The sequence below is a fragment of the Pseudorasbora parva genome, chromosome 15 (assembly GCF_024679245.1).
Source record: "Pseudorasbora parva isolate DD20220531a chromosome 15, ASM2467924v1, whole genome shotgun sequence".
In the NCBI taxonomy this organism is placed as follows: Eukaryota; Metazoa; Chordata; class Actinopteri; order Cypriniformes; family Gobionidae; genus Pseudorasbora; species Pseudorasbora parva.
In genome coordinates this window covers 1,470,730-1,483,897 of record NC_090186.1, presented here as the reverse complement: position 1 = coordinate 1,483,897, position 13,168 = coordinate 1,470,730, and the positions used below count along the sequence as shown (strand labels likewise).

General features: G+C 41.4%; 1 protein-coding gene across 2 annotated transcripts in view; it reads left to right on the top strand.

Moving 5' to 3' along the window:
* Positions 1-12,736, top strand: part of cfap206 (cilia and flagella associated protein 206) — a 14,683-nt gene extending 1,947 nt beyond the window's left edge. For both annotated transcript variants that reach the window (XM_067418432.1, XM_067418431.1), the window contains 10 exons: positions 689-779; positions 884-1,072; positions 1,436-1,594; positions 3,063-3,277; positions 7,064-7,183; positions 8,242-8,437; positions 9,176-9,313; positions 11,135-11,328; positions 12,044-12,187; positions 12,265-12,736. In XM_067418432.1, coding sequence (XP_067274533.1) covers positions 689-779; positions 884-1,072; positions 1,436-1,594; positions 3,063-3,277; positions 7,064-7,183; positions 8,242-8,437; positions 9,176-9,313; positions 11,135-11,328; positions 12,044-12,187; positions 12,265-12,492 — 1,674 coding nt within the window. In that variant the 3' untranslated portion in view covers positions 12,493-12,736. The remainder of the gene's footprint in view (positions 1-688; positions 780-883; positions 1,073-1,435; positions 1,595-3,062; positions 3,278-7,063; positions 7,184-8,241; positions 8,438-9,175; positions 9,314-11,134; positions 11,329-12,043; positions 12,188-12,264) is intronic.
* The last annotated feature ends 432 nt before the right edge of the window (positions 12,737-13,168 follow it).

Here is a 13,168-nt window from a genome sequence, read left to right as displayed (position 1 = left end):
CATACAAGGACCTTCCGCTCTATTAACGTCAAGCCGACCCATACTCGAAAAAAACTCGCCGAAACTTGTGAGAAACCGGAAGGAGTATTTTTGACACAGAAATACTCCATCAAACGTCCAACATTAGTTTCTGAAACTTTGTCTATGTTTAGGATGGGAATCCAAGTCTTTAACAGAGGAAAGCTCAGTGTGCAGGAAACAGCATTTCACCGCCCCTTTAAACAGGACAATACTGCAGCAGAATTAGATTTGGCTGTACAGTCGTTCTGGAGTAAACAGTGATGTTATCAGCTTATTTTAATTTATCATAGAGAGACAATGTTGGCAGATCAGTATTATAGTTTATAGAATTAAATAAGACCTAATTCATTAATGTTATTTGTATATTTAGTTGAATAACTCTGATCATAATGTTAGTGTCCCCAACTGAGCAAGCCAAGCCAAAGGCGACCAAAGGAACCGAAACTCCATCAGGGCATGATGGAGAAAAATAAACCTTAGAGAAACCAGACTCAGTTCTCCTCTGGCCTATTAACACACAGCGGAGGATTATTATTCTGGACACCGCACAGCTCAGAAATCATATTAGAGCAGAATATTGAGGATGAGGTGTCGCGCCGGAGACGGGTTTATTGAGGAGGAGGTGTCGAGTAAATAATGATTAATGCCTCTGTGTGTGTGTGTTCAGCTGTGTGTGGACAGACTCATGGACCAGGCCAGTCCAACTCTACACACCATCAAGATGCAGGTCTACTTCGACATGAACTACACATCTCGACGTGAGTAAACACAAACAAGCGGATTGGCTGTATCTCAGAGCCGATTGGCTGTATCTCAGAGCTGATTGGCTGTATCTCAGAGCTGATTGGCTGTCTGTATCCAGGTGAGTTTCTGGAGATGCAGCAGAAGGTTCAGCAGTCTCGTCACCTGTCTCTGAGCAGAGAGATCACCGACTGTCGAGCCAAAACCAGAGAGGACCTGCAGAACCTTTACAGCAAGATTGTGAGCTACGTCATTCAGCGCTCCAACCTCGGCTCGGCCACGGACATTAACGCCGTCAGAGAAACCACAGGTACTCTACAACTCCACGAATGCAACCAACTATAGCTAAATCACACACAAACTTACACACATGGTGAATTTGGGTAAACAGCTGGTGTTACTCAATCCCAATTTGAGCCAATCTCTCTTCTGGGAAGGTTTTTCACAATTTAGTTTTTGGCCTGGAAGCAGTTTCTCACAAATAACGGAAAATTCTGTGTTTGGCGGGGAAAGAGTTAATGGCAAAAATTGGTCCAATTTACCTCAATTCTGGATTGAACAGATATTGTTATCTAATATTTAATAATGCTATCTGATAATGCTCCTGTAAATATACAGATACACTACCATTCAAAAGTTTTGGATAAGATAAAGGGAATTGTGTCTGTTGCAGCGGCTCTGCAGAGCGTCTTCCCTCCGTCACAGCTGGCTACCTTCATGTCTCTGCTGAAGCAGGATAAAGAGAAGCAGCTGAGCCAGCTGACCCTGATCGTCAGCGGCATACGCCTCTTCAACAAGGACAGCAGGAAGGGAGGAGAGAGCATTCAGAACGGTACGTGCTGGTTCAGCTTCTCACACAACCACCGTAGCATCACACTGCAAACACTGCTCTTCTTATTTAGTACTTTTGTCTTGTTTCCAGTCCAAATACCTAAATATTCTCAATCAAGATGCATTTACTAGATCAGTAAAATTAAGAAAAATAATCTTATTTCTGTTTGGGACAAAAACAAGAAACAAGATTTCAATCAGAAATCAGATTATTTTTCTCACCCCATTGGCAGATCATTTTGCCTGTTTTAAGCAAAAACTCACTTCATTTAGATTTGATTTTCAACAAAACAAGAAAAAATATCTTATGTTATTTTACTTATATAGTAAATGCATCTTGATTTAAAGGGTTAGTTCACCCTGTAAGTGAATCAGTGAATCAGTGAATCGATTCCTGATTCGGATTGCGTGTCAAACTGATAAATTCACTGCTGCGTTCCACTCCACTTTTAGACACACACTTGTGAACTTCCCTAAGCACTTCCCCTTGGGGGAATCCCCGCCGCCATTCTGAAGTTCGTTCCATTTCGTGAAGTGGTCAAGGGAAGTTTGTATGGACAGACCCTCGATTTTGACCGAGTGAGCGAGTCTACTTCATATGTACACCACTTCAGGCAGCTTCATATACCACAATGCAACGCGATTGTGACGTCACCACATATCGCGTTTAATTACCCCACCACAAACAACTCTATGATATTTTAAAATACATTTAAAACAACCCAAACACATCCATATACATATAGAATGCTGCATTAAACAATTTCGTAAAGGAAAAAATAAATAAATAAATCAACTGCCAAGTGGATTCCAAGTGATCAAGGGCTTCGGGCGTTCCAGTTCAGTCTATTGCCAAGTTTCCCCCAGTAGTGGGCACTTGTAAGCAATGACGCATATCTGAGTGGACGAGACGGAGGGAAGTTCACGAGTGAAGGGCATGATAAAAATGAACTGGAACGCAGCACACCAGACTCTGGCGATCCGAATCATGAATCGATTCACTGACTCATAACGGTTCGAATCATGAGTCGATTCACTGACTCATAACGGTTCGAAGCTTTGTTCTGAAATCGGCCATCACTATATAAGTCGTTATTTAGTTTTTTTCTATTCTGGCCTCTTCATCAATGATTGTAGAGCCGCTGTAGTGAGATGGGCTTTGTAACGACGTCTTTAGTGCCTTTATGGGTCTTGAGAGAGGAAATGACATTTGTGTCAATGAAGGCCTTTCTGAGCCATCGGATTTCAACACTAATATCTTCATCTGTGTGTGAAGATGAGCGGAGGTCTGACGGCTGGCCAACCACAGGAGGAATTAATCACACTATTTACACTACAGGCTGAACTAACCCTTTAAGAATTGTTAGATAATTCGACTAGAAACAAGACATTATTATAGCATTATTTGTATATATATTCGAGCATTATTTGCAGTGCGGTGGTCACTTCTCCATGTTTCCCGTGTGCAGTGCCGGCCGTCCTGAGCGAGGCGGTTCCGGCTGCGGTTGCAGATGTGGAGCGTGAGCTGGAAGGAGTGCAGCGTTTGGCCTGGCGTTACACAGCCCTGGTGGAGAAGATCTCTGAGCGGGACTCTGAGCAGCACCAGGACCTCATCCAGCCAGACCTGCTCAGACAGGCTCTGTATAACACACGGCAGCACGAGGCCTTCCTCAAATTCATACTGGTGGGTTTCACATCATTTACCTCCGATTTCACAAACCAGACTTAAAATATAGTGGGTGAATGTCAAGGGTTTAAAGGTCCACTGAAATCAAAATTGAATTTGTTTAGCTTTTAGTATGACTGTGTTAGTGTTAATCTGGTATGTTCCAAAACTATGACCAAATTTGTATTTAGGAGATATAAGCGTTCAAAACTCACAGTCTCTCACTTCCGTTAAAACGAATCTCAGATTTTGATGACATCATGGCAGACCTCACTTTCTCGTCAAATCTTCTGTCCAATCAAAATGCTCTCTAGAATCTAAAGCCCCGCCCCCTATGCTGCTGAAGCGGCGGCTGAAATCGGTCATTTGTTCACACATTTACTAATTTCTACATGGTGAAAGGCACATAGCACACTATATATGTGATAGGAAACGATTCGTGTAAATATGCTTTCATTTGAGGTGAATAAAGTCTGTTTTCACGTTAGTTTCACACACCGCAGCAGCGCACACACCCCAACGGCTCTGGTCTAAATCTAGACTACAGACACGAGAGCGCAGCGTGGATCATATGCGCGAGTCGGCGCAGACAACAAACATATCGACCCATTTGAATTCTGCACAGAATGCTGCATTTCAGAGCGATATGGAGGAGATTATGATGATAAACAGTGTTAGAGGTCCGCTCTTGCGCTCTAGTAAAACTGTATATTAACGAAACGCTATTGGCTGTTTCAAAAAAGGGGAGGAGCTGCTAACAGCTGGAGCCGTTTCAGCGGAAAATTACGACAACACAATGAATAATGCGGCGCGTTTCAAGGCACTTCAGTAGGGCTTTAATGTTTTTTATAAACTGCAAAAAAATGCTCTCCTTATTTAGTATTTTTCTCTTGTTTCCAGTCTAAATATCTAAATATTCTTAGATCAAGATGCATTTACTAGATCAGTAAAGTGACATAAGATATTTTTTCTTGTTTTGTTGAGAATAAAATCTAAATGAAGTGAGTTTCTGCTTAAAACAGGCAAAATGATCTGCCAATGGGGTGAGAAAAATAATCTTATTTCTGATTGGGACGGAAACAAGAAACAAGATTTCAATCAGAAATAAGATTATTTTTCTCACCCCAAAGAAAAATTGATAATTTTGACCCTTATGATGTATTGTTGGCTATTGCCACAGATATACCGGTGAGATTACGGCTGGTGTTGGGCTCATCTGCCTTTCTCCTCTGACGTTCTGTGATGTTCAAAGCGTTTCTAAAGATGACTCTGAGATGACGAACAGGAACATTACTGACACATTATCAGCTGTTTAATAATTGACGTTTACTCTGAGGATACTCTGGGTTCGGGGAAAAATGTCCAAACCCGGAGCCCTCCCCGGACAGAACGCCAAATACGCATAATCTTTACTCTGTTTAACTGATGTAAGTGTGAAGTTGTTGAAGTTCAGGCAGGGCAAGGAGAGATACGGCAGCAGACTTTAAGCAAACAAAAAGAGAGATAATCCAATCTCGAGCAAACAGAACAGCTTGGATACAAAAAATGTATTATTAAAATTAATAACTCACCATCTATGAACCATGAATACACAAGTTTATCACTAAGGTGGCATGCACATTTATTTTTACGGACATCCACATGAGAACCAATTTAACAATTAATAGGGTGAGTGACAAGAATAATTTAGAAGTGAGGATTTACAGATCACAATGCAATAATTCCTTAGATTATCTGGCTTTACGTAAGGGATAATGGGCTGGTTGTTATCGCAGAATAAACTCTGAAAGAGTGATTAGGACCCGGACGCGAAGTATTTTAGACGAATACAATCAGAGTTATATTTAAAGGGGGGGTGAAATGCTGTTTCATGCATACTGATCTTTTTACACTGTTAAAGACTTGGAATCCCATACTAAACATAGACAAAGTTTCAAAAGTTAAGGTGGACGTTTGATGGGAGTATTTCTTTGTCAAAAATACTACTTCCGGTTAGTCATAAGTTTCGGCAAGTTTTTTGCGATCATGCGTCCCCTTTGACGTTAGTGGGGGCGGAATTTCCTTGTATGGGCCTTACGGACAATTCTACCGGAAGAGCGTGAGAGAGAGCGTGAGAGAGAGCGAGGGAGAGAGCGAAAGCAACAGCCTACGCCCATCAAAGCGCTGGCTTGTAGGATGCGTTGGACAGGTGATGTGCACATAACAATGTCACCAAAAAAGTGGGTTTTTGGTTGCCAGACCAAGACAGTCCTGCACAGATTCGCCAAAACCCCGCGTTAAGGCAACAGTGGATGTAATTTGCTTTTCCGGATCAGCAACTGAGTTGCGCGAATGTTTATATCTGTTCGCTGCATTTCGGTGCCGACTGTTTCATAAACAAGGCCCAGCTCGACGCCGCATTTTCCCAATCGCCTAATGCTGAAGGATGGAGCAGTCCCAACGTTAGAAGGGTGAGTGAGACTGCTTTTAGTCCGCTTACTGTCTACACAAACCACGCGTAAACACACAAACACACGTGCACAACTGCACTTCCCACATGTACACCTTCAAAGACAAAAATACGACGATATAATTCAAGTATAAATATGTAAATAACACAAGCCGCTAAGCATATTATATAGTTAGTGTATAACTTGTAGCACATAGAGACGTCCTGCTCTAGTCGTTTTTGCTGCTGCTCCTGTTCAACTGCAGCCTCTGGGTCTGATTCCGGATCATAGATGTATGGCTGGATCTGATTAAAAGCCATATTTTTATTTTGAATAAAGTTTTTTTCCGCTGTTAGGGATGACACTTGACTCAACACACAGCGCGCTGCTGCACACGTCATTATTTAGCTCCGCTCACACGACACGCCCCCACCCGCTCGGCTTTTTTCGGAAAGACTCGGAACAGCGCATCTTTCTTATATAATTATTAAAAAAATAAAAACTTTTCGGAGATATGCAGGATGCAATGCTACTCTATAGGTACTCAAGATTGACATGACACTGACTGAAACTGAGTGTTTCACCCCCCCTTTAAAAAGTCCTGGTCCTGTCCTGTAGCTGTTTTTAAAGTCCATAAAACATGCAGCTGTCAATCAAATAACGTGCTCCACACGGCTCCGATGGGTTCATAAAGGCCTTCTGATTCGAATCGATGCCTTTGTGTAAGATTTATAAAGTAAACCCTTGAAGTCTTCCACTGTAACCCATGGTGGTTAAGTGTTTAACAGCCACAAGATGGCGCCAGACAGTCAACACAGGCGTTAAGCACACTGTAAAAAAGGAAAAAAATGGCTCTATTTTCTAGTGACTGATCACATATAAATTTTTCAGTTGGCCGAATTGAAATTCTGTGCATTGATGCAATTTAATTCAGAGAAATTCAATTCAGCCAACTGAAAAATGTAGATGTGATCAGTCACTAGAAAATGTTCAATTGAAGACCTGATTTTTTTTTTACAGTGCATTTAAGTAATACAAGATAACTCGTAGTACCCGGATGAGCGGTGTGAGATTCAGTTTGGTGGTTGTAATCTGGGATTAGCATACCGCTGAAATGCGAGATTGACTAATCAGAATCAAGTATTCCACAGAGCCGTGTAATAAATGAAGATAAAGTCCGCTTAATATTAAGATAAAGCATTTTCAGACGTTTAATCAAGCTGGTTACGGCTGGTTAATCTTCCGCTTCCAGCCTCGTTTCTCAATCCAGGTTATTAGCTGGTGATTCTTACTGGTCCTCTAACTCATCTGACCGCTTTTCTCTGAGAGATAAATATATAAGAGTCTAATCATCTGGTGTTGGTGTTTACATCAGGCGGACCTCATCCTGTGTGCGAAGGAAGTGACGCGGCTACAGGCGGATCTGGGGACCCGGATGGCGCTCCTGAGGGAAATCGTGCACGCTAACACTACAGTGCCCACAGCGCACGTGTTTGTGAGGGACTTCTCTAATGCTGTGGCCCATCTCTGTGCTGAATGCTCACTGATAGATTCATTTATAAAGCACAGCGTTCCAAAGTGTCTGTGGTACAAACACGATTCCAAAAAAGTTTGGACCCTGTAAAAATTTAAAATAAAAACAGAATGTACTGATGTGGAAGTTTCACATTTCAATATTTTATTCAGAATACTACACAGATGACATATCAATTGTTTAAACTGAGAAAATGTATAATTTTAAGGGAAAAATAATTTTTAAGTTTCATGGCATCAACACATCTCAAAGTTTGGCCATGGCCATGTTTCCCGCTGTGTGTCATCCCCTCTTCTTTTTATATCAGTCTGCAAACGTCTGGGGACTGAGGAGACGAGCTGCTCAAGTTTAGGAATAGGAATGTTGTCCCATTCTTGTCTAATACAGGCTTCTAGTGCTCAACTGTCTTAGGTCTTCTTTATTGCACCTTCCTCTTTATAATGCACAAAATGTTTTCTAATGGTGAAAGATCTGGACTGCAGGCTGGACATTTCAGTGCCGGATCCTTCTTCTGCTCAGCCATGATGTTGTAATTGATGCAGTGTGTGCTCTGGCATTGTCATGTTGGAGAATGCAAGGTCTTCCTGTGATCCTCTGCCCATCTCGACTTCTGAGACACTGCCACTCTGAGAGGCTCTTTTATACCCAATCATGTTGCCAAATGACCTAATAAGTTGCCAATTGGTCCTCCGGCTGTTCCTTATATATACATTTAACTCTTCCGGCCTCTTACTGCTGCCTGTCCCACCTTTTTTGAAATGTGTAGCTCTCATGAAATCCAAAATGAGCCAATATTTGGCATAACATTTCAAAATGTCTCACTTTCAACATTTGATATGTTATCTATATTCTATTGTGAATAAAATATGAGTTTGTAAATTATTAAATTCCTTTTTTATTCACAATTTGTTCAGTCCCAACTTTTTTGGAATCGGGTTTGTACTACTACTGGTACATTACAGAAACGTTCTGTTATTACAGTACAATAGTGTCACGCTTATGATCACTCTTTTTGTCAGCCTCATTTCACAAGGGTGGCCACGCTGTGGGCGGAGCTGGAAGCAGAGATGCTGCTGTTGAGCATGCTCAGTAACGTGACGCCCGGCCTGAGACCCTTCCTGTCGGCACAGACTCTGCTGAGCCCGGAGCAGCTGGAGCTGATGCTGCACGGCCGGCAGATCCCATCAGACTCGGACAGATCCGCTGCGACGGCAGGTGTGAGACACACTGAGCTTTAGTGTGCTTGAGAAGGGTCATGATTCGCCCTGATATCAGTAGACAGAGAGACTCATTCTGGAGTCAGAGGCTTCTGAATAATGGCTGTTAAAATAGAAAACGAGGATGGTGTTTTCTGAAGACTGAAGCAAGAAAACCTATTCTACACGGCAAAAAATGCTCTTCTTATTTAGTATTTTTCTTGTTTCCAGTCCAAATATCTAAATATTCTTAAATCAAGATGCATTTACTAGATCAGTAAAACGACATAAGATATTTTTTCTTGTTTTCTGGAGAAAAATATCTAAATGAAGTGAGTTTTTGCTTAAAACAGGCAAAATGATCTGCCAATGGGGTGAGAAAAATAATCTTATTTCTGTTTGGGACGGAAACAAGAAACAAGATTTCAATCAGAAATAAGATTATTTTTCTCACCCCATTGGCAGATCATTTTGCCTGTTTTAAGCAAAAACTCTCTTCATTTAGATATTATTTTCAACAAAACAAGAATAAATATCTTATGTCGTTTTACTGATCTAGTAAATGCATCTTGATTTAAGAATATTTAGACATTTAGACTGGAAACAAGACACAATGACTGAGTAAGAAGAGCATTGTTTGCCGTGTAGAAGAGCCCAAAGACTCCTCTTTAATAGTCGTAATGTCAGATCTCATTTCTCTGGATGTCAGGGTGAAGTATGAGCGTTTGTATGAGATTCACCCAGTTTTGTATTTCAGGAGAGCGCATCGAGTCCGACATGAGTTCGTGCGAGTGGATTTTTCCTGAGAACACGAGTAACTTTGAGAAGGTGCCTCTGCAGTTTAAGGGCTTCTGTGGACTGACCCTCGTTCAGAAGAACGGCCTTTTACTGCCAGGTACAGGGAATCTAGACCCAGAACAGAATTCACTCAAGTACATTGATGTTGATATTTAATACTTGATAACCTGGGAAAATGAGCCAATAATCAATTTTTCCATACACTTATTGCACAGCTATCAACAAAGGGAAAAAGAAGGGGGAAAAATGTCCATCCAATTGCTTTTACCAATAAAAGGGTGCACGTAAATGATATCATCCCTAAAAAATAGTGCGCTTTGTCGCATATGTTTAGTTGTATTGCTAAAAAAAGTCCCCCGAGTCGTTTCCATACAGATTTTCATGTTTATTGCAAATTATATTGTATCTTTCACATCCCAAGGTAATAACTAATAAGACGATTTAAATTCACCAGTTTACTGCTTACTATTTTCACTGAATAAGTACATTTCTAAATAAGGACTAAATTAAGCAGATTAACGTTGCAGAGTATTCAAATCATTCAAACCAAATAAGTTATTCGTTCTGATTTTTAATAACATCAAATCGACTAAAAACCTTTTTTAATGGTCTATAGAGCCGTCTTAACAATTCTACAGTTCGTTTAGAGCTTTCTGGATTCACCCCGCTTTATCTTTTCTAATCAGTTTGAGATAAAATGATATTATGCATATTAATAGTTTTTATACAATTATTTTATTAACAATAAAATAATGTCATGTTTGTGATTTTCATTTGTCGAGTAGCAGATCCTGCTCATGAAACTGTGATCTAAAGGAAATCATTGTATTTATTCAGATACAGACGTAACGTGTTGTGTATTTTTCCTTTCTTTATGTCAGTGTTGAAACTCCAGCAGCCATCCTTCATTTATATAATATAATAATAATAATATAAAATAATAGATTTAATGCAACTATAGAGAAACGGTGCTTTAATGGGAGCAACGTCACGAATGTAGATGCTAAATCTGTCATGTGACACCACATTTATTTGCATTAAAGCCTTTTCTTGACAAAAATAGTTTTTTGCGACATTTGAAGTATCGAATTTATATGCTAAAGTTAAAGGTGCACTATGTGGTATTTTTGCAGTAAAATATCCAAAAACCACTAGGCCAGTGTTATAAATTTTGTTCAGTTGAGTACTTACAATATCTCAAATGTTTCCAACTTTTTGAAATTTTGAGAAAATTGCTATTTTAACTCAGGACAGGGATGTTTAAGGATAGCATTTAAGCGAGTCGCCTGTCAATCGCGTCATGTCTGCGTTACCCTCGGTTTTATTCTAAAGAAGCTCTTTACTCTTAGCAGTGTGAACATGTCACCGCAGCGCCGAGCGAACGCACAGAGTAACGTCATAATACCATTTTAAACACACTTAAATGTATCTAATATGATAAACAGAGCTGCTTTACCTCATACTCATGACCAGAAAATAAGAAATAGTGTGTGCGCCCGGCGACTGTGTCCCGTCCTGTCATAATAAAAGTCCCGGTGCTCGCGAGCCGTGTGTTTGTGTAACAATCGCTCCAGCGGCTGTGCTCAGCTCCTCAACACTCGCTCCTGCTCTGCTTCACACTACAGTAATGTTAATAACCGCATCCATCAACATGATTTCTGCCCGAGTCCTATTTTCCACCGGCTGTGAGGTGAAGACCACGTGTCCCAAGATGCTACGCTCAAACTTGGCGTTAATCAAACTACGCCTTTGTTTTGAATAGGCGCCCTCCAGTGGATGGAAAGCTGCATAGTGCACCTTTAAACTGAAAAATATTTGTCGACATTTGCCAAAAATTATCTTTAATTGGCATTCCCATCAAAATATTTTTCCGTGGATGGAACCCTGGCTTATGACTGACCTGATATCTTGTCCTCAGGTAATCCATACATTGGCGTCCTAAAGCACAAGGAGAAATATTACGCGTTTAGCTCGAGGAGCGCTGCGCTGGAGTTCGCCGGTAAAGCAGACGAGTTCACCGGCGCTGTGGTGGAGATGGCCAAGAGGACGCCGGAGCTCATCCAGCTGCTCCAGCTGCATCAGGAGTTCGCCAGCGTGACTCCCTACGCCGAGGTAACCTGCTCAGATTGATCATGCACAGCAGGAACAAACATCATACATGGAGGGCTGTAAGCAACCAAAGAAAATCTTGGTCAACTCAAGTCCTGAAATTTTTGACAAAAAAATCGACTAAAAATAACGTTAGGGAAAAAAACTTTTATGAATTAGCTGCGCTCTACACGCAGTCCTTGGTAGCCATGTTGTCTGCCTAAATGAATTATAAGTAAACAAAAAACTAAAGTACGGTAAAGATTAGTCCGGTGACGGAGGACTGTCCGGAACTTCCAGTTCCCGCAGGATTTCGTCCTCCGCATGTAAGTTTAATTCAGCTGACCACCAATGCGTCGATGCTAGGACAGAGATTTTGCATGCGGCGTCTGACTCGGGCCAACGCTGCAGAACACACCGGAAAAACTAAGCCGACCGACGGCCAACCAGTGTGTCCTGGGCTTCATCCTCAAAAACCATCCACAAAACTACACGAGATAAAAGAAAACACAACCTAGACGGCATTTGACAGCTTTACAAAATGAAGCCAAAATGAACTGTAAACGCCTGTTTACTCTAAGAACGATGATCGGTTATTGTCTGTTATTCTAAGCGCAGGCGCTGGACATGTTTTTGCTGTTCTTGTTGCATTCACACGGCTTTAACCATCAGATGTCCACAGCTATGTTTGTAAAATCCAGAAAAAAGTATAACCTAGCGTGTTCTGCTCGTGTCTCAGATGCAGTCGGGACAGAAACTGCTGGTGAAAGTCATCTCTAAAAGTGACGCCAGCATACAAACGGAGATACACCCTCTGGAGACCAACATCGTGAAGTCTTACGAGTGGAACGAGTGGGCGCTCCGGAGGAAAGCCATCAAACTGGTGAGAACCCAACCACATGACCTCAGTCCAGACAGAGAAATAAGGGAAATTAACCAGAACATGTCTCTTTATTTAAGGCAAATCTGCGAAACAAAGTGACGCACTCAATGCAGACCGATCTGAGCCACATGAGACGGCACAACAGCACACAGACGTTCCTCCCGAGAGACGCCCACACCCAGACGAAGCGAGACGGAGAGAGCAATGTCCCCAAACCTCAGGTGTACCTGTCTGGGCTGAGAGGAGGCCCGAGCGCACACACACACATGACCAAAGTGGATTTAACCAGAGCTGTTGATGAATGATCTACACACTTAATAAACTCTCCCTGAATCAGCATTTGTACTGTCCTTTGCACACATGATCCTCCTGACTAGTGTTTGGATATTTCAACTTGACCGCTATGAGAAAGAGATAAACGCTTCTGTAACGACACTAAAGACATGCTCTTCAAGTGTGATTGGCTGTATTCTGGGCCCAGTTTTTCAAAAAAAATTTAATCTACCGGATTTATAAATACCATGTTTTGCTATCCAGGATCACCTGATCCATCTCAGTTGGGGACACTAAAAGTATGATTTTATGATTGGATCACTGTGATCTGGATCAAACCTGTCCTTTGGGTTTTTCAAAACTTTGAACTCGGTTTGGAATATATTTGATCCAAAAAACAGGATTATCCTGATCCCATCAGAAGGGTGGATCCAGTTGTGATTTTCCAAACCATGGTAAACAGGATTTGATAATCCTGAAATGTGTTATTTGGATCACAATGATCCAATCATATGTTCTACGCAGAAGGATTCGGCACTGAAATGGGCAGACTGCAGTCCAGATCTTTCACCATTAGAAAACATTTGGCGCATCATAAAGAGGAAGGTGCGATAAAGAAGACCTAAGACAGGTGAGCAACTAGAAGCCTGTGTTAGACAAGAATGGGACAACATTCCTATTCCTAAACTTGAGCAGCTCGTCTCCTCA